The 24,809-nt window shown below is 43.4% G+C and overlaps 1 protein-coding gene across 5 annotated transcripts in view; it reads left to right on the top strand.

Moving 5' to 3' along the window:
• Positions 1 to 374: 374 nt before the first annotated feature.
• Positions 375 to 24,809, top strand: part of OGA (O-GlcNAcase) — a 43,825-nt gene continuing 19,390 nt past the window's right edge. The window contains exons 1-8 of one of the 5 annotated variants that reach the window (XM_075131112.1): positions 410 to 428; positions 5,392 to 5,443; positions 5,786 to 5,883; positions 7,533 to 7,663; positions 8,705 to 8,876; positions 22,553 to 22,651; positions 22,809 to 23,093; positions 23,553 to 23,711. In XM_075131112.1, the coding sequence (XP_074987213.1) occupies positions 5,415 to 5,443; positions 5,786 to 5,883; positions 7,533 to 7,663; positions 8,705 to 8,876; positions 22,553 to 22,651; positions 22,809 to 23,093; positions 23,553 to 23,711 (973 nt within the window). In that variant the 5' untranslated portion in view covers positions 410 to 428; positions 5,392 to 5,414. Of the gene's footprint in view, positions 429 to 449; positions 913 to 1,428; positions 1,448 to 5,391; positions 5,444 to 5,785; positions 5,884 to 7,532; positions 7,664 to 8,704; positions 8,877 to 22,552; positions 22,652 to 22,808; positions 23,094 to 23,552; positions 23,712 to 24,809 lie in introns of those variants that run through there. The other 4 variants (XM_048857253.2, XM_075131113.1, XM_075131114.1 and 1 more) reach the window with 4 other exon arrangements.

Here is a 24,809-nt window from a genome sequence, read left to right as displayed (position 1 = left end):
GGGCCAGGCGGCTACGGAAAGTGGGTCAAGCCTTGGGGGAGGCGGTGCCTTTCCTCCCCCTGCACATGCGCACTGAGATACCCCCTCCGTCCGGCGGCGGGCCTCTCCCGAAGCCGCCATGGGCTACCCCAGGCGGGCAGCGCGTGCGCGTCGGCAGAGTAAACACACCGACCGCCGCGAGTTCACTGCGCAGGCGCCCTTTCCCTCCCGACGCTTGCGCATTAACACTCTGCCGCCTCTCCCCTCCCCCTGTGGCCTCCGAGAGATGCGCACTAGCGCGCTATCGTCTCTGCGCACGCGTAGTGAGCCACCGCTTCCTTTCCCCCCTCCCCCTCTGACCTGATGGGCATGCGTAGTGGCGCCCCCTCTCCGGTCCTCACGCCGTACGCATGCGCGCTAGGTGGCCGAATCCCTGTGTTCCCCCTGAGGTAACACCGTCTCCTCAGTCCGTTGTCCCCTCGGAAGCCCTGCGGGTCCCGCGGTGCCGCCAGGCTGCTGTCGGACCGGAGGCGAGATCCCCGGGGCGGCGGCGCCTTTTCTTCCCGAGCGGGCGGGGCGGCTCCGGGCGGGGCGGCGCGGACCGGTTGGGGCCGGTTCCCCGCGCAGGCGCAGGGCCCCATAAACAGGAAGCGGCGGCCGGGGCGCCCGGGGCGGCCGGAGACAAAGGGCTGGGCCAGGCCCGGCGCGGGCGCGGGTCCCTGGCGGGCGGCGGCATGGTGCAGAAGGAGGGGCAGGCGGCGCTGGAGGAGCGGGAGCCCCAGGGCAGCCCCAACCCGGCCGGGCTGCCGGTGGCGCCGCTGGAAGCGGCGGGGGCCTCCGCGGGCCCGGGCCCGAGCCTGAGCGGGGAGGAGACGGACACGGAGACCGAGACGGTGGCCGGGGCCCGGCGCTTCCTCTGCGGCGTCGTGGAAGGTAAGGGGGGGGGTGCCGGTAACCAAGGCAACGGGGGTCCTTGGCGGGTCTCGCTCCCGCCCCTCCCCCCACGCGGGGGCTCCTCTCTGCCCCGCCCCGGGCCGCTCCCTCTGCCCTGGAGACCGGTCGCCTCCTTCGCGGTCGGCTTCGTGTTCCGTCTCCTGCTTACTGCTTGTGCACGGCCCTCGGTCGGGGTTGACTGCGGGGCACGTCCGGCCCCACCCTGCGGTACCTCGGGGGGGGCACGTCCGGCCCCACGCTGCAGATTCTCCCCACCCTGGGGTACCTGGCGGGGGCACAGCCGGCCCCACCCCCTATGGCGCTCTCCAGGCTGCTAGATCAATGGGCTTGTAGTGCAGGCGCAGTCTGGCCTTCCTGGCTAGCTCGTATATGCGGGGGCGGAGACCCAGCCTGCAGGGCCGTCCTGCAGCACAGAAACCCGAGCTGTGCTCCCTGCCTGCGTGCTAGAAGTTCAGGCTTCTCCTGCGTAAGAAATAGGTGATTCCACGGGCATCTGGTCTCACAGTAGTACGAAGTAAGTCCCTATTTTGTATTGTGCTGTCGCTTGTTGTTTTAATTGCGGCATGGAATAATCCGCTTGTTTCTCTTGGCATATTTGTTGCACTGAGATCTTGTGCAGATTTTATTATGGTGACAGCTGTAAAATAAAGTAGGCTCGAGGCTTTTTTGACAGTGATGTAGCTGGATGCTTGTAATCTGGAAAGATAAAGTTTATTCTGGACATAATTGTTGGCTTGGAATTGTTTGAATTGTTATAACTAGACTGGTAAGTTTTAGATTTGTAGAGAACTTTTTCAGTTGGACAACAAAACAATTAGCAGATTCAGTGGGGAGTGAAATGGATTGTTTATCAAAATTAGCATTTGCATTGCTTTTGTTCATGTCTAAAGGAAAAACACCCTTTGGCTGCAGTCAATATTAACATAACATAAGGATGGCCAGTCTGGGTCAGACCAAATGTCCATCTAGCCCATATCCTGTCTTCCGACAGTGCCCAATGCCAGGTGCCACAGAGGGAATGAACAGGGAATCATCAAGTGATCCATCCCCTGTCACTCATTCCCAGTTTCTGGCAAACAGAGGCTAGGGACACCATCCCTGCCCATCCTGGCTCATAGCCATTGATGGACCTATTCTCCATGAATTTATCTAGTTCTTTTTTGAACCTTGTTATACTCTTGGTCTTCACAACATCCTCTGGCAAGGTGTTCCACAGGTTGACTGTGCGTTGTGTGAAAAAATACTTCCTTTTGTTTGTTTTAAACCTTTAATTTGGTGGCCCCTAGTTCTTGTGTTATGAGAAGGCATAAATAACACTTCCTTATCTACTTTCTCCACACCAGTCATGATTTTATAGATCTCTATCATACCCCCCCAGTCTCTCTTTTCCAAGCTGAAAAGTCCTAGTGTTGTTCATTTCTCCTCATATGGCAGCTGTTCCGTATCCCTAATAATTTTTTGCCCTTTTCTGAACCTTTTCCAATTCTGGTATATCTTTTTTTTATCACTTTTTAAAAATGTGTCGTTTGGTGGTATTGTCATTGCTAATATCTATCATGCTTTTTGGCACTTATTAGTTCTTAAGTACAGCTAGCCTGGGAATGTTCACGTCTACCCAAAAATGTTCATTACTGAAGTAGATTTTTACCTTGTAGTGAAAGGTGCCAGATTGATAGCACTGGCAGTTGAAGCCAGGGAACAGAGAAGCACGGATGGCAGCAGCGAAGGCCTTTTGTATAACTTCCTGTACTAAGATGAGTATGTCTCACATAAGATACCAGATAGCTGTCAGATGGTGATAAGCTTCTGATCACTTCTGGCTGATTTGCTTTGAATCCGAGACCTAGAGGTGAAAGGCTTTCTATCAAATTACTCCTCTCCAAGTCTCTCCCTCTTTCCATTCTCTCACCTTCCCACAAGACCATTTTGTTTATATAGTGGTACCAACTAGACCGTAGGTCCCTAGACCTGTGCTAAGTACTGTACAGATATATAGCAAAAAGAAGGTCTCTGCTCTGAAGAGCTTTCAATCTAAGTATATAGGCAATCAGTGGGAATCGGAGTCTCAGTAACATATCAGAGAGATAGATACAGCGAAGGTTGCAGAGGGGGATGTAACATGATCAAAGGGATGAGTCTGGAACTGTTGTTGGCAGCAGCAAAGTGGGCCACAATGGCATTGATCAAGGCCAGAGATGAAGAAATTGGTAGCTTAGATACTGAGGGCCTGGACAAAAGCTTTTGCTGCAGATAGGGAGGAAAGGCCTGAAGTGGACACATTGTGACAGGAAGAATTGTCAGGGTCTCAAGTTTTCCCGGATCTGATGGTCAAGTACAGCAATCAGATTAAGACCCTTAGTGACAAGGAATGAGGGTATGTGTGGGAGGATGGGAATTAAAACTCTGTTCTGCCTATGTTTTAATCTCTCTCCTGGACACCCACAAAGAGAGATGGGAAAGACAGACCAAGATCAGAAGGATGTTAACATTGTCCTCAGCTGCCATGTCTTAGCATCCCTTTAAATCAGAGTACTGTCAGGTTAAAATATCTTAAAACACTACTAGCACTTTAGATTAATATATTTTAATCTAAATGTACTCTTCATTGTTTATACTTTAACCTGACCCATTATCTTTCACTGCTTTTTTTTTTTTTTTTTAAGTTGGCATCTTGATTTCACTTCAGGTTACTACATGATTGTGTTCTGATGTTCAGACTACTCTACATACGTCTCATAGAAGTGCCAAGTATTGACTCGGCACACCATTAATTAGGTCCCTTTGTGATTAGGTAAATCTATTTGTTTTCCTAATTTAGGACCAAATTTGCCTGCCAGTGACAATGCAACTCTATTACATTTCTGTAAATGAGAAGAATTTGTCTGTTACCTTGTTTGTTCTGTGCACACCACCGCTCCTCTTTATGTGCTCTGCTGTTTCACTGTCCTCCAGTGAGCTGTAGCTCTCGAAAGCTCATGCTCAAATAAATTGGTTAGTCTCTAAGGTGCCACAGGTACTCCTTTTCTTTTTGTCCTCCATTTGTCAATTCACAATTTCAACAAGATGGGAGCAGCAGCACCTAACTTCACCACTTTGTGGCCCTAAGTAACTAAAAATCTCTCTGTTAATAATAACCTTTAAAAGTTGAGCTTATTTAGAGCTCCTCAAACTTAAAATCACAGGGTTCACTTTTAACAGGTAACGAGTCAATTTTTTAACATAGGACACTCTCAAATTGTACCTTGTTTTAAAAAGTCAAACATTAGTCTAATGAACGAAGCCTGTCTAGTCTTTGTTTAAAATGAAAGTGCAAAAATAGTGATAGTGGGTGATCAGATCTGGAAATAGGACTGTTTAACTTCATGCTAGTGATGTAAGGGCTTCTACATGCTTTTGCTTTGCCATGACAGTTGCATCATTCATCAAGCAGAGCAGTTATGCTGGATGAAAATGAACGCTTATTACATTTCACTGTTTAGTCTTGCGTCTCTCCCTCAGACTGCCAAACTGAGACTTTCTAATACGAAGAGTGTCCACTTGTGATTGAAGGTGTGGATCTGTTGGCACATAAGACTAAGTGAAATTGCTTGACTAATGATAGGCTAGTCGAGATCGTTGTTTTTTGATGAAGTGTCATTCATAAATGGTAGATTGGGAGGAAATTATTAGATATGAAGTCTGAGGCAGATCAAACTTCTGGATTTCCATTGAAATATTCTTGGAATATGAACTATCTAAAAACCTTCTGTTTAGGCTCCTCTCTATTTTTCACAAGCTGAAACTTTATATCCTTGGGCCTCATGTAATAAGATGCCAGCATTTCCTAGCTAATGCTGGCACTATCAAGAGCCTTTTTAAAATAGAAAAGGGAACAAGTCTTACTTATCCATTTGATTCTGACCCTCTATTTGCCGAAACCCCACCTCCCGTATATTTGAGCATAAGTGTAGATTTAGGTAGTGTAACCTGTCTGTGTCAAGAAACACTCTTGCACTGGTAATTTATTTTCAGAACTGTTCATTATTCCACTATTGAAGTTAACTGTTCATCAAACTTCTAGAATGATAGCATAATTGGGTTATTACTGTTCGGGCTACTTGTGTAGTAGTGCAGACCTGACTTGTGAAGGGCATCTGCTGAGAACTTCGGCTTGGATTCTGAAAATTAATTGCTTCAGTGGCTAAAATTATCAGCGTGGATCATAAATTATGTAGGGTGTAATTACATTGAAAATATAGATCTTTTTAGGGTACTACATTTCCCTTATGATTTTTTAGTATGTTATGGTTTTATGCAATTTTGATTATTTTTTCCTGATTGCTAGGTTTTTTTAACTGAATGTAATAGAAACATTTTATGGGAGGAGGAGAAGAAAAGTGGGTTATAGTGTAATCTTTGTTTCATGAAACTGATCCAGTCTGGTGTATAACTGGATAATTTTAATCTTGTTTCCCACAGGATTTTATGGAAGACCATGGGTTATGGAGCAGAGGAAGGAACTTTTTAGAAGGCAAGTCACATTTCCCCTTGGTTTGCAATGTGCTCCAGGACAGTAAAACTATCATCTTCCACTTAGTAGAATATTAAGCATACTCAGGCCTGACTTAGGGCAGCATTTTACGTATTATCTGTATTCTAGCTGGGTATATTTCCCTTCTTATCTTGCTCAGGGTGTTCTGGGTTTGTCTAGTCTCAAACTTTTGCAATACCACAGTGAGTTAATAATGTATAGTATAGTGGTAAATATTCTCAAAGACAAATGGATAAATTTGAGAATGAGATCCTATAAAATGCAGGTTGGTTGCACTTGTAGAATACTAATGTAGGCTTCCCCCCCCACCCCCCATTATAGGCTTCAGAAATGGGGACTGAATACCTACTTGTATGCTCCAAAAGATGACTACAAGCACAGGATGTTCTGGCGAGAAATGTATTCTGTGGAGGAAGCTGGTAATTGCCTTTATTCCCCTCTGTATTTTCTATAAGTAGTTGCTGAATGAATCACAGTCACTGGTACATGTGCTTGTATGTTTAATAATTGTATCCAGTTTTAAATGTGAATGGCAACGCAGAAAAGCATTAGGTTAAGGTTTATATACTGAATGCCCCTTGCAAACCTACTTAATGGGGGCTTGCATCATAAAGTTGGGTTTTCCTTCACTTTAATTTTAGCTTTGCATTTCACCTCTAAAACTCCCTTTTTTAAGACCTAGCTTTAGTTTTATTGTGGGATTTACTGTCCTTCAACTTTCCCTCTTCTGGCAGTGAGAGGGGTTCATTTTGAATTTTTTCCTTATCTGTATTGGTCATCTGGACCTTATTGTAAGGAAGGGGAAAATATTTCCTTTTTAAAAGCTGTTTGAGCAGATCAGCTTGCTCATGTGTCTGGTTGATCAAGTGCACACACACTAGTGAGGGGAGCCATGTTCGGAACTTCAGCTTCTGGCTTAATCAGAACTTTAAGGTAAAAACCAGAAGTTCGATACTTGGGATTTATTTAGTAGCTGGTGGCTTTCACAATAAGTGGTTACTCTTCTTTCTCTTCCCTGCTTTCCCAGCAGCAGAAGTTATCTAGTTGCATAACTACGGTGTTCTTGTCCAATACTGCCCCAAGTGTTGCCAGCCCTAACAATCTAAAAATAAGCAAAATTGTACAGTCATAGGGCCTGCACCTAGGAGTCTTGCCACTGATTTCATTGAGAAGAGGAGATGGCCCTTACTCAGTTTTAAGGTGCTCTTGGCACCAGTGGAAAAGCTATTCTGTCCGAGCACAGAGGCTTGTTGGCTAACAGGGTATTTGTAGGAGTCTCTCCTTTGGGTTAAGGAGAGAGATGATAACCACATCAGACTTAAATCTTGTAGGGGCTACTTTGAATGGTTTTAGGAATAAAGTTAAAGGGATGTTGGCAGATTACAATTATATTTATACAATTTTCTTAACTTACAATGTTATTGGTAACAGGTACGGATTCCAAAAAAATTATATTTTTTTACTTCTGTTTCTTTCCGCTTGGAGAATGAAATTTTTTTTTTTAAGAGTAACTTCTATTCATAGGTTTTAAAAAGCCACTATAGATGTATGCTGTACCTCAGCAGTATGCAAATATTGCAGTTGAAAGCATCAGAGTTCAAATGAACAAATCCTATTTGCAAAAATTGGATCACTTCTTTAATATTTTTGACCCATATGGAAATGAGTAACAGCTTCAGAGCTTTTCGGTTTGATTCCATATAAAACACTTAAAATGCACCCATGTTTGCCAAACAACAACAGAATCAAACTGGCATATTCTCATTCTTTTAAAAGGTTTTTAAAAATAGTGATAAATGTGAAATAAAGCTTAAACCACAAGACAAGTATTTGTCACCATCCCTTTAATGTCGTTTCTCTACCCAATTTGCAATACAGTTTAGTACCTACTGCTGCATCAGTAATCTTAGAACATTCAAAATATTTGTTAAAGCTACCTGAAAACCCTTTCTTGGCTTCTAGCAATGGAGTAATTTACTTTTTATAATGTATTTCTTAATATTTATGAGGAGGTATCTTAGCTTTCTTATTGATAAACCCTTCTGAAATACCTGGATTTAACTCTTAGAGCAACTCATGACTCTAATCTCGGCTGCCCAAGAATATGAGATAGAATTCATCTATGCCATCTCGCCTGGACTGGATATCACTTTCTCAAATCCAAAAGAAGTGTCCACATTGAAACGCAAGCTGGACCAGGTAGGTCTTGTTGAAACTCTCAGCCCAAGTGATTTTTAAGAATGTTTGGAACTTCCAAAATAACTCTAACTCATGTGTCTGCTATGTACTTGGTTGCATTTTTTGACCAATTTTGCTTTTTAAGTATTGAATGTAAGTGCCAATGTCTGTATAATGCTATGGCTAATAATATTCAGAGTTTCTCATAAAATGAACAGTCAGGCTTTGGGATTGAAACTACTGCAAGGGTCAGAAAGGACTTTTTTCACCCAGTTTAGATTTTGTACAATTGGCCAGTGCACTGTGGGAACTTCCTTAGAGGTAGAATGCTGGCCTAGATGGAAGACTAGTGACCTGATCTGAAATAGCAATTCTTACTAACTGTTGTTGAGAGTTTTGTTTTTAAAATGATTTTAGGACCCTTAAACTAAGGCTCATTTCCAAGGGGAAGGAGGGTACTCCTCCCAGAAAAATTTCAGTAGGGGAAAGACCTAACGTGCACATTCCTTCTCTGTTCCTGAGCTGTTCTGCTCCACTTCACCCAAGGGCTGTTGCTGAATTTGATCTTTCCTAGTTGTCTGCTTCTCCTATGAGATAAACCTTGCACTGGGAAATTGGAACAGACTGACAGTCTCCAGTGGTATCCTGGAGAAAAACATAGTGGTGGGGTCAGAGTCATGCATTAATTGGAGATAACTGCCAAGGCGTGCCTCTTCCTTCCTTTATTAGAAAGAGTTTTGAATTTGCAAAGGACACTGTGGAAATGGAAGCACTCCAACATTCATCACTCATCTTGCGATGCTGTGCACTTTATGCAGGGTACTGTGGATTTGATTTAAATGTTGACATACACTTGGGAAGTTCAAGTGTATTTTTAGATTACAAATTACAAACTGAAAAACAGTGATTCCTCAAACAGAAATTGACTCTACTTATCATTTCATGGGCTATTTTAGGCGGGGATGGGGGGAATGTTGGCTGATCCTGTTAAAGGCTAATTAGCTTTTTGTTTTGTTAATTTTCTAAATGGTTCTCTTCACTTCTCCCCCCCTTCTGCTCTAGGTTTCCCAGTTTGGCTGCAGATCCTTTGCACTGCTGTTTGATGATATTGATCACAACATGTGTGCAGCAGATAAAGAAGTCTTTAGCTCCTTTGCTCATGCCCAGGTCTCCATTACTAATGAAATATATCAGTATTTAGGAGAACCAGACACATTCCTATTCTGTCCTACAGGTAAAACATTAGGACTAATTTTACTTTGTGATAGCTTTGAAATTAATGAGCCTTCTATTTTACTGCACCCAAGTCAAAAGAAGGCTTTCCATAAAGTAGTGACTAAACGTCTTGGGGCAATCTGGAAGAACCGACATTTAAGGAAAGAGTAAGGAAACTAAATGTGTGTGGTTTGGGGCATATAATGACTAAGGGGGGGGATATAAGTCTATTTGAAGGGTGTAAACATGAGAAATCCAACTACTTCATTTTTAGCTGTTTTGTATCTTGCATCAGCATTTGACTTGACACTGTCAGCATGGTATTTTTTATATTGGGCTGTAAATTATTGCTTTGGCTCAGTTGCATAATCACTGTCTTTTGCAGGTACAATGGTACTTGCATTCTGAGTTTTGTCTCCTGTAAATGTTGGAGACCACTCCTTCATTGACATGTCACTTGTCTGGTGTTATTTTTGGGGAATGCAGTCTACATTTTCACTTATGGTGGTTGTACCTGTAATCTACCTCCATGCTTACAGGGAATTGTCAAGTTAGGATCCTCGGTCTAGCTGCAACCACAGTTTTCAGTTAAAGATTGTAACAAATCCAAATAAAACATGCATTGTGGATTCTAAGCACATGATGAGCCTATGATCAGAGCCTGGCAATTTCTTCTGCTAAAACTTCCTGAAGCCTGTCTCCGGATATACTGACTCTGAATTCAGATTCCCTTATTTACATAGGAATTGCAAGACTGGATCAGACCCTTAGTCCAGCATTGTGTCTCTGTCTGTGGCCAGCACCCGGTGTTTGAGGAAAAGGTGGAAGAAATCACCTAATTCCTGGTAGAGACTGGCTGGAGCCCTGAAGCATGAGGCTTTAATTTTGGAAGAGATATTAATGTTAACTCTTACAACTCAATTGGTAATAACTGGCCTTTTTGGTGAAAAGAGAAGTTAGTTAAGATGGGCTGGAGCTGTAGTTGCTGTGCTTAAAATCCAGTCCCATTTCGTAGAAGACAAAAGACAAACACACGCAAAAGGGAAAAGAAGAGTAGCAAAGGAAAAATGTAACTTCTGTTTCTGGTGTTGACTTTTCATTTGTAACATCACTGCTGAATAAACAGGTACACCACAGTCTTATCAGCTGCTCTGAGACCTGACAAACTTATACAAGCATCAGGCTGTTTAGGACATTGCTTTTAGTTGCCTCTTTCTGGTCACAGATTTATGGCATTGTTGCAAAATACACAGTTTTGGCTGGCTTAGTCAGACTCTCCTTAGACAGATGGAAAAATGAGAGTGGTAGGAAAATTTCACATCCCACTTATTTGGGATTTAGCTGGATCTGGTGGAGGTGGGAGTGTTATCTGGGTCTCTGGTTCTCTTGGGATTAGGAAGGAGATGGTGGGGGTGAAAGCTCACTTTAGAAGTCAGTTTTTCCCCCTTCCCTACCCCCCCCCAAAGTCTGTAAGAACCCCAAAAGGGAGTGATGGGTGGAATTTCATGTCCTTTCATTATTTTGTCCATCAATTAAGCCTAGTTTTTGACACACCAGTTTTGGTTCACTGATTTCTGGTTCCATGCTTTTCTTGTTTACCAAGCATGATCAGAACTCAAGACTGTGTTAAATCAGTAGGCTGCTTTGTGTGGACTAATTCAGTCTTTCTGTGTCCGTTTCATACCTCTTTCCCATTAACATTTGTTTCTACAGGTTATTGTAACCTTTTATAAACTTTCACTCACTCTTTACAGTTAAACGCACAGGTTAAATTGGTAGGCCAAATTATCACAATACTCTATTTCTTCACAAAGATACCCAAAAAGAATCTGGCAAATTCCATGTTGACAAAACAAACAAAAGACCCAGATCTACCACTTCTACATCAGCTCAGGATTCAGGTCCTCTGTCCAAGATGCTAGGGCATATCGAGCAGCAGATGTCAGCAAAAACCACAGTCTTTGCATTGCTAACTGAAATTAAAACTGAGAAAGTTCAACTTTAACACTGAAAACAAGAGTACTGTGAGAAATTCCATCTTGAACTATGGAACAAGTTTGAGGCGCTGCCAAAGCAGAGGAAGGTAAGACATAGATTGGACTTAAAGAAAAGTGGGCAGCACTTAGACAGTGTGAGTCAAGCTGCAGCAGACAGTTGTCTATTAACATAGACAGAACAAGACTTGGTAAGCAAAGAGACACTGAGGAAAGGAAAGCAGTGAAAAGCAACACAAGGAAAGATAAATGGAGAGATGTTGAAGACTTTATAGGAAACCATACAGCTGTTTACCAAATGTCTAAAATTGTGTGTGGAAAACTCAAAATAGAAAATGTATCAATAAAAAGCAAAGAAGGTGGAAAAATGTTTACAACTGAGGCAGAGCGGAAAAATAGAGGGCTGGAGCATTTCAAAGAAGGATTCAACAGATGCAGCCCTACCTCAGCACCAGATATATGAAATGTGTGAATCTGATCAGCTTGCCGTTAACATCAATCCAATAGAGATGACAAAAGTACAGGCTGCAGTCAGGAAACTGGAAAAATAACAGAGTAGTGGGAGATGATCAAATTGCAGCAACAATGCTAAAAGCACTTGATACCACCATCCTAATGAAACTTCCAGAACTGTTTAATGAAGTCTGAAAAAAGAGACCCTTTCTCACAAGTGGAAACATGGAATCTTTGTCAGAACACCCAAGAAGAGTGATCTCACTGACAGTAACAACTGGAGAACAGTTTCCTACAACACAGAATGTAAGTCTTCGGCAATGCGATACCACTCAGGACAAAAGAGGCAGTGGATGCAAGCTTAGAGAACAACAATCTGGATTCAGGCCCAAGGGATCCTGTGTAGGTCAGATATTCACACTAAGAACCATCTTAGAAGAATGTATAGAATGGCTTGCTCTCCTTGTCAGTTTCATTGTGCAGGCTGTCAACTGCCTTTTGAAAGTCAGTCATAAGTTATGGAATATTCAGGCCTATGGAATCCCACCTAGAGTTGTCAACATCATTAAGGCCATGTATAGAGATGTGAAGTGCTCTTTAATGGTGAACATCCAGATGAGTGGTTCACAGTGGACATTGGTGTGAAACAGAGATAAAATGCCCTGCTGTTTAGTATTGCCATAGAATGGATAATGAGGAGGTGTATTAGCAATACAAACCCCTGGTATAGTATTGGTAGATAGCAAATTCCTAGAAGATCTAGACTTTGCCCATATTTTGCAACTGAGTGACATCCCTAGAAAGCTGCAAAGACAGATAACCTAGCAAAACCAACAGGCCAAGCTGGGCTCAAAATCAGTTATGCAAAAACATCCTTGGAAGCCAGACATCAAGGAGCAACATCACATTAGAAGGCTAAAGCATCAAGAAAAATGGAGCAGTTCATCTACCTTGGTAGCAACATATGCTAGCCAGAGACCTCAAGAGGGAAGTAACATCGAGGATAGAAAAGGCATCCACATAATTCAGTAAACTAAACAATGTTTGGAAATCAAAGAGCACCCGAACAAAACTGAGAATTTTCAACTAAAATGTAATCTCAGTGCTAGCATAAGACTGCAAGAGCTAGAGACCTGCCAAAACACTGGACAGAAAACTAGACTAGATGTCTTTGAAAATAAAGTGTATAGGAAAGATCCTGGGGCATTAGATGGAAAGATTCAGTTCCTCACAGATCTGAGAAATCACCAAGCAGCAGCTCCACTAGAATCAGGAAAAAGCGCAGGACATAATTGGGGCATGTGTTACAGATGCCAACACTCAGACTCCCACATGAAGTAATCATAGAATCATAGAATATAAGGGTTGGAAGGGACCCCAGAAGGTCATCTAGTCCAACCCCCTGCTCGAAGCAGGACCAATTCCCAGTTAAATCATCCCAGCCAGGGCTTTGTCAAGCCTGACCTTAAAAACGTCTAAGGAAGGAGATTCTACCACCTCCCTAGGTAACGCATTCCAGTGTTTCACCACCCTCTTAGTGAAAAAGTTTTTCCTAATATCCAATCTAAACCTCCCCCACTGCAGCTTGAGACCATTACTCCTCGTTCTGTCATCTGATACCATTGAGAACAGTCTAGAGCCATCCTCTTTGGAACCCCCTTTCAGGTAGTTGAAAGCAGCTATCAAATCCCCCCTCATTCTTCTTTTCTGCAGGCTAAACAATCTCAGCTCCCTCAGCCTCTCCTCATAACTCATGTGTTCCAGACCCCTAATCATTTTTGTTGCCCTTCGCTGGACTCTCTCCAATTTATCCACATCCTTCTTGAAGTGTGGGGCCCAAAACTGGACACAGTACTCCAGATGAGGCCTCACTAATGTCGAATAGAGGGGAACGATCACGTCCCTCGATCTGCTCGCTATGCCCCTACTTATACATCCCAAAATGCCATTGGCCTTCTTGGCAACAAGGGCACACTGCTGACTCATATCCAGCTTCTCGTCCACTGTCACCCCTAGGTCCTTTTCTGCAGAACTGCTGCCTAGCCATTCGGTCCCTAGTCTGTAGCTGTGCATTGGGTTCTTCCGTCCTAAGTGCAGGACCCTGCACTTATCCTTATTGAACCTCATCAGATTTCTTTTGGCCCAATCCTCCAATTTGTCTAGGTCCTTCTGTATCCTATCCCTCCCCTCCAGCGTATCTACCACTCCTCCCAGTTTAGTATCATCCGCAAATTTGCTGAGAGTGCAATCCACACCATCCTCCAGATCATTTATGAAGATATTGAACAAAACCGGCCCCAGGACCGACCCTTGGGGCACTCCACTTGATACCGGCTGCCAACTAGACATGGAGCCATTGATAACTACCCGTTGAGCCCGACAATCTAGCTAGCTTTCTACCCACCTTGTAGTGCATTCATCCAGCCCATACTTCCTTAACTTGCTGACAAGAATACTGTGGGAGACCGTGTCAAAAGCTTTGCTAAAGTCAAGAAACAATACATCCACTGCTTTCCCTTCATCCACAGAACCAGTAATCTCATCATAGAAGGCGATTAGATTAGTCAGGCATGACCTTCCCTTGGTGAATCCATGCTGGCTGTTCCTGATCACTTTCCTCTCATGCAAGTGCTTCAGGATTGATTCTTTGAGGACCTGCTCCATGATTTTTCCAGGGACTGAAGTGAGGCTGACTGGCCTGTAGTTCCCAGGATCCTCCTTCTTCCCTTTTTTAAAGATTGGCACTACATTAGCCTTTTTCCAGTCATCCGGGACTTCCCCGGTTCGCCACGAGTTTTCAAAGATAATGGCCAATGGCTCTGCAATCACAGCCGCCAGTTCCTTCAGCACTCTCGGATGCAACTCGTCCGGCCCCATGGACTTGTGCACATCCAGCTTTTCTAAATAGTCCCTAACCACCTCTATCTCCACAGAGGGCTGGCCATCTCTTCCCCATTTTGTGATGCCCAGCGTAGCAGTCTGGGAGCTGACCTTGTTAGTGAAAACAGAGGCAAAAAAAGCATTGAGTACATTAGCTTTTTCCACATCCTCTGTCACTAGTTTGCCTCCCTCATTCAGTAAGGGGCCCACACATTCCTTGGCTTTCTTCTTGTTGCCAACAGACCTGAAGAAACCCTTCTTGTTACTCTTGACATCTCTGGCTAGCTGCAACTCCAGGTGCGATTTGGCCCTCCTGATAACATTCCTACATGCCCGAGCAATATTTTTATACTCTTCCCTGGTCATATGTCCAACCTTCCACTTCTTGTAAGCTTCTTTTTTATGTTTAAGATCCGCTAAGATTTCACCATTAAGCCAAGCTGGTCGCCTGCCATATTTACTATTCTTTCGACTCATCGGGATGGTTTGTCCCTGTAACCTCAACAGGGATTCCTTGAAATACAGCCAGCTCTCCTGGACTCCTTTCCCCTTCAAGTTAGTCCCCCAGGGGATCCTGGCCATCCGTTCCCTGAGGGAGTCGAAGTCTGCTTTCCTGAAGTCCAGGGTCCGTATCGTGCTGCTTACCTTTCTTCCCTGTGTCAGGATCCTGAAGTCAACCAACTCATGGTCACTGCCTCCCAGATTCCCATCCACTTTTGCTTCCCCCACTAATTCTACCCGGTTTGTGAGCAGCAGGTCAAGAAAAGCGCCCCCCCTAGTTGGCTCCTCTAGCACTTGCGCCAGGAAATTGTCCCCTACGCTTTCCAAAAACTTCCTGGATTGTCTATGCACCGCTGTATTGCTCTCCCAGCAGATATCAGGAAAATTAAAGTCACCCATGAGAATCAGGGCATGCGATCCAGTAGCTTCCGTGAGCTGCCGGAAGAAAGGCTCATCTACCTCATCCCCCTGGTCCGGTGGTCTATAGCAGACTCCCACCACTACATCACTCTTGTTGCACACACTTCTAAACTTAATCCAGAGACACTCAGGTTTTTCTGCAGTTTCGTACCGGAGCTCTGAGCAGTCATACTGCTCCCTTACATACAGTGCTACTCCCCCACCTTTTCTGCCCTGCCTGTCCTTCCTGAACAGTTTATAACCATCCATGACAGTACTCCAGTCATGTGAGTTATCCCACCAAGTCTCTGTTATTCCAATCACGTCATAGTTCCTTGACATCACCAGGACCTCCAGTTCTCCCTGCTTGTTTCCAAGGCTTTGTGCATTTGTATATAAGCACTTGAGATAACCTGTTGATCGCCCCTCATTCCCAGTATGAGGCAGGAGCCCTCCCCTCACAGACATTCCTGCCTGTGCTTCCTCCCGGTATCCCGCTTTCCCACTTACCTCAGGGCTTTGGTCTCCTTCCCCCGGTGAACCTAGTTTAAAGCCCTCCTCACTAGGTTAGCCAGCCTGCTCGCGAAGATGCTCTTCCCTCTCTTCGTTAAGTGGAGCCCGTCTCTGCCTAGCACTCCTTCTTGGAACACCATCCCATGGTCGAAGAATCCAAAGCCTTCTCTCCGACACCACCTGCGTAGCCATTCGTTGACTTCCACGATTCGACGGTCCCTACCCAGGCCTTTTCTTTCCACGGGGAGGATGGACGAGAACACCACTTGCGCCTCCAACTCCTTTATCCTTCTTCCTAGAGCCACATAGTCCGCAGTGATCCGCTCAAGGTCATTCTTGGCAGTATCATTGGTGTCCACGTGGAGAAGCAGGAAGGGGTAGCGATCCGAGGGCTTGATGAGTCTCGGCAGTCTCTCCGTCACATCGCGAATCTTAGCCCCCGGCAAGCAGCAGACTTCTCGGTTTTCCCGGTCAGGGCGGCAGATAGATGACTCAGTCCCCCGGAGGAGAGAGTCCCCGACCACCACCACCCGCCTTCTCCTCTTGGGAGTGGTGGTCGTGGAACTCCCAACCTCAGGACAGCGCATCTCATGCCTTCCAACCAGCGGAGTCTCCTTCTGCTTTCTCGCCCCAGACATATCATCTGGTCCACTCTCCGCAACGATACCTGTGGAGAGAACATGAAAGCGGTTAGTTACCTGTGTCTGTGTTACTGGAACCCGGACATTCTGCTTACCTCTTCTGGAGGTCACATGTTGCCAAGCTTCTTCACTGGCCTCTTGGCTCCTCTGTGCCTCAAGTGGAAACCTACTGGTGAGAGGAAATAAGTGCCCAAGAGAAACTTTAAAAACCCTTAGTAGGGAGGGCAGAGCAGCTGACCTCTCCACCATGGAGCAGATGGAAGCAGCAGCAAATGACAGAGAGGAATGGAAGAGACTAGTGTCTGCCTTGTGCACCAACAGTGGCACAGGAAGGATGTAATATAATTAGATATTCTAGAATAGCCTTTCCTTGTGTGTATCTAGAATTAGCAGTTCCAGTAAGCAATGACTAAGTTGAGAAATTGTTCCTCTAAACTTTGTCCCGTTGTCCCATTTCATCAGTAGTTGAAGTTCCCCTATGTGTGTGTGTTTATAAGATATAAATATTTTAGATTATGCTGCCTGTCTGTACTTAAACTGCAAACTGCCTTCTCTAGAATAGCCATTTGACACTAAAAGACTAAACATTTTCAGGTTTAGACTTGACTATTCGCAGTTTATCCAGAATATAGCATTTATTTATGGCAGCAGTCTATATACTCTTAAACATAACTAGTTTGAACACAACATCCATTTTAAACATCCTCTACTGGCTCCCCATCAAATTTCATATTTCTAAAAAATTTTCACTTAATGGTGTGGCTCTGTTTTACAGTTATTCTCCCAGGGTATGTAAAACTAAACCAATTATCTGTTTGCCATTGGGCTTTCCATACTATCATAGAAAGGAAGGGCTGGAAGGCACCTATAGAGGTCATCAATTCTAGTTGACACCGGACCAAATAAACCTAGACCATCTATGACAGCTTTGTCCAATTTGTTCATAAAAATCTCCAGTGATGGGGTTTCCACAACCTTCCTTAGAAGCCTGTTCCACAGCTTAACTACCCTTCTAGTTACAAAGTTTTCCTAATATCTAGCCTGAATCTCCCTTGCTGCAGATTAAGCTCCTTACTTCTTGTCCTACTTTCAGTGGACATGGAGAAGAATGGATCCCTATCCTCTTTGTAACAGCCCTTAACATAGTTGAAGACTGTTATCAGGTCCCCCTCTTCAGTTTTCTTTTCTCAAGACTAAACATGCCCAGTTTTTTAACCTTTGCTCATAGGTCAGGTTTTCTAAACCCTTTATCGTTTTTGTTGCTCTCCTCTGAACTCTCTCCAGTTTGTCCACATCTTTCCTAAAGTTTGTGTCCAATTTTGGCCAGCAGTATTCCAGCTGAAACCTCACCAGTGCTGAGTAGGGTGGGATAGCTACTCCCCGTGTCTTCCATATCACACTCCTATTAATACACCTCAGAATATTAGCCTTTTTTGCCACTGCATCACATTGTTGACTTATACTTAGTTTGTGATCCACTAGACACCCCCCCCCTCCTCCCAGTTCCGTTTCAGCAGTACTGCCACCTAGCTGGTAATTCCTCCATTTTGTAGTTGTGCATTTTATTTTATTTTCTTAAGTGAAGCTCTTTGCACTTGTTTTTATTGAATTTCATCTTGTTGAATTCAAAACAATTTTTAATTTGTTGTGGTCATTTTGAATTCTAATCCTATCCTCCAAAGTGCTAGCAACTCCTCCAACTCCTCCTTTGGTGTCGTCTGGAAATTTTATAATTCTGCACCCCATTATTCAAGTCATTTAATGGAAATATTGAATAATACGGGATCCAGGTCTGACCCTGCAAGAACCCACTAGATATGCCCTCCCGGTTTGACCGCAAGTATAGTCTTTCAAGTTGGTGTGCCCCCACCTTATAGTCATTTCATCTAGTCCACATTTCCCTAGTTTGTTTATGAGGCTGTTGTTTACGTAGGACTGTATCAAATGCCTTACTAAAATCAAGATATATCATGTCTACTGGTTTTCACCCTACCCACTAGGGCAGTAACCCTGTCCGAGAAGGAAATTAGGTTGGTTTGGCATGATTTGTTTTTGAGAAATCCATGCTGGTTATTCTTTATAACCCTTTTATCCACTAGGTGCTTACAAATTGATTGTTTAATAATTTATTTGTGTCATTCCAGGTATCTAAGTTAGGCTAAAGTACCTGTCCTGAAGAAGGGGACAATGTTTGCCCTTCTCCAGTCTTCTGAGACTTCACTTATCCTCCATAAGTTTTCAAAGATAATTGCTAACGGTGCCAAGATTGCTTCAGGTCTTAAGTATCCCAAGGGTAATTTTATCAGGCCCTACTGACTTGAATATATCTAACATATCTAAATTTCTTTAATCTGTTCTTTCCCTATTTGGGGTTTGTGTTCTTACCCATTGTTAATATTAATTGTGTTAAATTGTGACCAGATACTTATCTGTTTAGTGAAGGCTGAAGCATAATAGGCATTAAACACCTCAGCCTTGATGACATCAATTATTAGCTCTCCTTCGTCTCTAAGTAGAGGGACGTACACTTTCCTTCATCTTTTTCTTTCTTCTGATGTATTTAAAGAACCTTCTCTTACTGCTTTTTATGTTTCTTGCTTGGTGTGACTCATTTTGTGCCTAGTGTTTCCTAGTCCCTACATGCTTGCACTGTTCTTTTATACTCCTCCTTAGCAATTTTGTCCATGTTTCCACTTTTTGTAGGATTTCTTTTTGATTGTCTTTGAAACTTTATTAAAGGAGTTTTAAAAATTCTATTTATATAGCATCCTTCAGTGGTGTTGCAGGGCACTTCAAGAGGAGATGAGTAATATTAAATATTTCAGAATAAATTCCCAAAACAGCAACCTTGGCTGGTTTTTGAAACAAGGATTTTGTTCCAACATTGTAGCTACCTATTGCATCACTTACAAAACCCCAAGCTTGTAAAAGCAAGAATATGAATAAACATCACCAATCTTAAACTGTTCAATGAACAAACACATTTTTCTTCGTGTGGCATCTTCACTTTTAGGATGTATTGACAGGGTGGCTTGGACTGATAAGACTTTCTAATGGCAGTGCCTGTTGAAGCACTCTTGTGGTTCTGTCCCTTCCCTCACAACTCCTAATGTTCATAAGGCAGAGCTATAAAAGAGGGACATGGCCCACTGACTGCCTCGATTATTCCAGCTACAGTAGCAGATGATCTAGGGCCTTGGACCCAGGTTCATTGGAATGGACCATTTTTGGTGGTCCCTTCTGGATTTGAAATGTACGAGTCTTAATATCCTGGCACAGACTTTTGGTTTCCAGTATATTAGAACTGAAGACAAAGAAATTGGTGGTCCCTCTTCCTCAGTCCTAATTTCAGCATGGTACCTGAGGGTGTGATGGGAGAAATTGAGGTGGTCAATATGCCCTTTCCCCTTGTTTTATAGAACCGGACTCCAAACATTTGGCGTTGTGAGGGCCGGGTAGGGGATGCAAGAGCACTCTGTGGGCACTGCCTCTAGAAGGCTCTGCTATTCCGTGCAGTGCTGTTGGCACATCCCAATTCTGCAGAAAAGGACCTAGGGGTTACAGTGGACGAGAAGCTGGCTATGAGTCAACAGTGTGCCCTTGTTGCCAAGAAGGCCAATGGCATTTTGGGATGTATATGTAGGGGCATTGCCAGCAGATCGAGGGACGTGATCGTTCCCCTCTATTCAACACTGGTGAGGCCTCATCTGGAGTAGTGTCCAGTTTTGGGCCCCACACTACAAGAAGGATGTGGAAATATTGGAAAGAGTCCAGCGGAGGGCAACAAAAATGATTAGGGGACTGGAACACATGAGTTATGAGGAGAGGCTGAGGGAACTGGGGATGTTTAGTCTACGGAAGAGAAGAATGAGGGGGGATTTGATAGCTGCTTTCAACTACCTGAAAGGGGGTTCCAAAGAGGATGGCTCTAGACTGTTCTCAGTGGTAGCAGATGACAAAACAAGGAGTAATGGTCTCAAGTTTCAGTGGGGGAGTTTAGGTTGGATATTAGGAAAAACTTTTTCACTAGGAGGGTGGTGAAACACTGGAATGCGTTACCTAGGGAGGTGGTGGAATCTCCTTCCTTCGAAGTTTTTAAGGTCACGCGTGACAGAGCCCTGGCTGGGATGATTTAATTGGGGATCGGTCCTGCTTTGAGCAGGGGTTTGAACTAGATGACCTCCTGAGGTCCCTTCCAACCCTGATATTCTATGATTCTGTGATTCAATGAAATGAATGTACAGAGATCACCTTGAAGAACTCCAGTTACAGGTAAGTAAAATAGAAAGATGCATATTTCTTCACAACTCAACAGCCTTCACTGACAAAAAGTGAATGCTTTTAAAATTAGAATCTCAAATACAAGCACAGCAGAACCCTTTTGAAAAACAAATATACAGTCACATTGACTAGCCTCAGCTGGAAGGCCACATACATATTTTACCATAATCTTCACCATCATAGTGTAAATCTTGGTTTGGCTGTCCTTGATTTTAAGATCTTGAATTTTTGTAAAGGTTGATAACTGAATGACAATGTAGTTAACCTACACCTTAGCTGATTTGGTTTATTTTTTTGACTTTCGTAGGGTCTTTACATCTTTCTCTGTTGTACAGATAAATGAAGCATTTAAATTTTGTATAAACGGGATGTATGGATCAGCAGACAATGCAATGCATGGCTGGCAATGGTTGGGCTGGCGTTTTTGGTGGTTGTGTGTTTTGTTTTTTTACAGCAGCGCTTAGATTCCAGATTAAATCTGGAATGGGAGGCACTGTGCAAATACATAGTAAGAAAAGTTTCTGCCTTGAAGAGTTAGACAACGTAAAAAGGGGAGGTGAAACTGAACCACAGAGGTGAAGTGACTAAATCGAGCCTAAAAAGAAAAGGAGTACTTGTGGCACCTTAGAGACTAACAAATTTCTGCTGATTACCAGTCCGGCACCCTATCAGCTGAAGCATGCTGCCTTTTGACTATACTGTTAATGTGGAGCCCTGCTTCATTCTATGTTTGCTTGACAAAACACGTGTTCACTTTGTAGCCGCATTGGTTATGCGTGTACCTGTTTTCTTAGATTAGAGAGACAAGGTGAGTGAGGTAGTATCTTTTACTGGACCAATTTGTGGAATCAACACAGCTACAACACTGTCCTTATATGGCATCCATCAATGTACCTATGTGTAAAACTTGAAGGGACAATAAGCTGTTTTTGAGCAAGAGGGAGACCAACATTAGATAAGTCAGAGTAGCAGATAGGGAAATTCTTATGACCTGTAACTTTGAAAACAGTTTAACAAACATTCAGATGTATACAGCCTTCTTTGCCTTAGGAATGAATGTGGGAATTTTCAGGCCAAACCACTTTCCAGGCCAGCATTAAAAGAGGGCAAAAATAGGGCTATATAATGGAAGCTGTCTGCAGTCTTTAACTGTGGAGAGATTGCTCTCTCTTCATAATGAGGCATTAAGTATATCTCATTCAAATTTTGGCGAGTGGGATTTGAGCACTGTGGAGTATAAACACATTCTGTGCTTAAGATGGAAAACTTTCTTAAATTTTAGGCTGTGGAATAATTCCTGTAAGGGAGCAATTGAGAGCCTCATTGCTTGACACTTAGAACTGATCCAGAGACTAATCTAAAATATACTGAGATGGCAATAATTCAGAAGTCCTGGTCTCTCTTGTTTCTACAAGTTGTCTAATCCTACCCAACTAGACACAGGAGGGACTTGACTTCTGATTCATGTACCCCCTGTGTGTAGCCACATAGGAGATGAGGTGATCGGTGTTCCTCTTTTTGTGGCCAAGATACCATCTTGTGCATTAACTGGATATTCATGTACTTATTTTCATGTTGCCTTATATGTTGGAGAGGAAGGTGAATACTACTGTTAGGAATTGCTTCCTAAGGGGTCTTACGGGAATGACCAATCAAATTACTGTATGCAGTGGTGGTGTAGCCATGTTGGTCCCAGGATACGAGAGAGAAAAGGTGGGTGAGATAACACCTTTTATTGGTCCAACTTCTGTATAGCTTGAAAGTTTGTCTCTCTCATCAACAGAAGTTGGCTCAATAAAAGGTATTCCCTTACCCGCTGCATCTCAGACTATTCTCTGTCCTGCCTAATTTGAAGATTAATCTGTCATCCCATATCCACCTGTACTATTGGGCTAGTAAAAATGCCAAGTAAAACTCCATTATTCCAAGACTGTAATGTCTGTTTTCACAGTACATTTCTTTCTAATGACTGTCATTACTACTAGGATGTCTTTTTTTTTTTTCCTTTCTTTTTCCCCCTCTTCCCCCTCTAGAATATTGTGGAACTTTCTGCTATCCAAACGTTGCCCAATCCCCTTACTTACGGACTGTAGGAGAGAAGCTGTTACCTGGCATTGAGGTGTTGTGGACAGGTAGGAATCATGCTCTTTGAGTTGATTAGTAGTCTTAAATGAACTCAGGCTTTTAGTAAATGATTTTATTGTACCAGTGAAACTACTTTGTAGTTTTTGTGTATGAGTGCTTCTTAACTATACGTAAAGTCCTCTAATTATCCAATTGTACCTCTAGGTCCTAAAGTTGTATCTAAAGACATTCCAGTAGAATCTATTGAAGAAGTTTCTAAGATCATCAGGAGAGCTCCAGTCATCTGGGATAACATTCATGCTAATGATTATGATCAGAAGAGGCTGTTTCTTGGGCCATATAAAGGTCGGTCGACTGAGCTCATCCCTCGACTGAAGGGAGTCCTGACCAATCCAAACTGTGAATTTGAAGCCAATTATGTTGCTATTCACACACTTGCGACTTGGTACAAATCCAACATGAATGGAGTGAGGAAAGATGTGGTGATGAGTAAGTAGATTTGTATGGTTTAACAGTTGATTATCCATTGAGTTGGGACAAGGGAAAGACAACTGGACCAACTTATTATAGGTCTTGTAGAAGTGGTTTTAGTGACAAATCATAGCATATTCTCTTATTCTAATCCCTGCTTCCAGGTGCCAAACTCTCAGAATATATATTGTGCTCCTTTTTGATCTAAGAGGCCTCCTCTCAGATCAAGAAGGATCGGATTTGTAGTCTTTGTTGCTGTACTTCCATGTTGAAGCTGAGGGAGGCTGCAATTTGCTCCATTTTACACATATTGGATGCAGCAGTTCACTTCTGGTTTTTGCAAAATGAGGCTGTGTCTGGCAAAGCTTGGGTTTCCAGGTCTAGCACTCTTATTGAGAGCTTTAAAAAAAAAAAAAAAAATTGGTATGCAAGATTCCAGATATTTTTATGTGCTGTTTTCTCAACTTTTTCCTTTAGCTGACACTGAAGACAGTACTGTATCAATCCAGATTAAATTGGAAAATGAAGGGAGTGATGAAGATATTGAAACTGATGTCCTGTATAGCCCTCAAATGGCTCTGAAGCTGGCCTTAACAGAGTGGCTGCAGGAGTTTGGAGTACCTCACCAATACAGCAGTGAGTTGAATTCGCTTGGTTTTCCTCTGGGCACAGTAGGAATGCTGTCAGACAGGTAGAATGGTTTAGGTTTGGGGCTAAAGGAAATGGTTTTACAAAAGCAAAAATATTTCCATGATTCATTAAGCAGAAATGGAAGTATTATCAAACTTTTTTGTGCAGGAACTGTTAAACCAGGTTCTATTAAAGATGGTCCTGACTCGGCTGAGGAAAGCATCTGTTATGGTGCCAGAAGTTCCAAGAGGCCATTCTGTGTAGAAAAGAGGATCAACAGAGGTCATGCTATCCGATCTGACTGGCCCCAATGCAGTGCACTTCCGTAGATACTGAGGGTCTGAGAAAGATGGGGTCTCCCTTGAAGGGGATGTGAGATGACTTAAAACCAATAACAATGTCCTGTGGAAGCTGTTGGATTGATTCCTCTGATGCTCAATGGTGTCCCCTCAGCACAATACGGATGAGTCCTCACTGCAGTAGGAGCCAAATTCTGAGGTAGAGCCCATGGCTCTGTGGGGCCCATTGTTCCTGCCAGACCAGAGCTTGGCATTATAGTTATGTCATTTCTGAGAGAATCAGGGGGATCTCATGATACACCAGCGTGTGACGGACAAAGCGCTTCAGTTGTCCCTTTGGACAGCTCCGTGGTTCAAGTCTTATTAAGGATTTAATCTAAATGGCTTTGGCAGGGAGTGGTGATGAGGCAAAGGTGTCTATCAGTTGCTGCCTCTTCTCCCTATCCTCTCAAAAGACCTACTCTGCCTAAATCCTCAGGCTCAGTAGTGCTACCTGCTGTGAAGGCACTCTCTCCTCTCGTCAGTGATTTTAAAGCATATGCCTGGATTTGAAGAAACTGAGGGACCGTTGTGGGTGGACTGTATTACCCTGGGCTCTAGAGTACTAGAATAAAGGTGCTTGTACACACTTACCCAGCTGCTTTCAAGTGAGTTCTCTAACCTCATGGCAGGGCACACAATATAGTTCTACAGGGCCATACGGACAGAGAACTAATGTTGCTTTAATTGATAACGTTTTTATTCTCACCTTAGTTGCAAATGGTGCTATCAGTGCATAAATATTAACTAGTCTATTTAGAAAGCT

This window comes from Caretta caretta, chromosome 7, assembly GCF_965140235.1.
Source record: "Caretta caretta isolate rCarCar2 chromosome 7, rCarCar1.hap1, whole genome shotgun sequence".
Taxonomy (NCBI): domain Eukaryota; kingdom Metazoa; phylum Chordata; order Testudines; family Cheloniidae; genus Caretta; species Caretta caretta.
The sequence above is the reverse complement of the archived record's forward strand: the minus strand, read 5'-3'. Positions and strand labels throughout refer to the sequence as shown.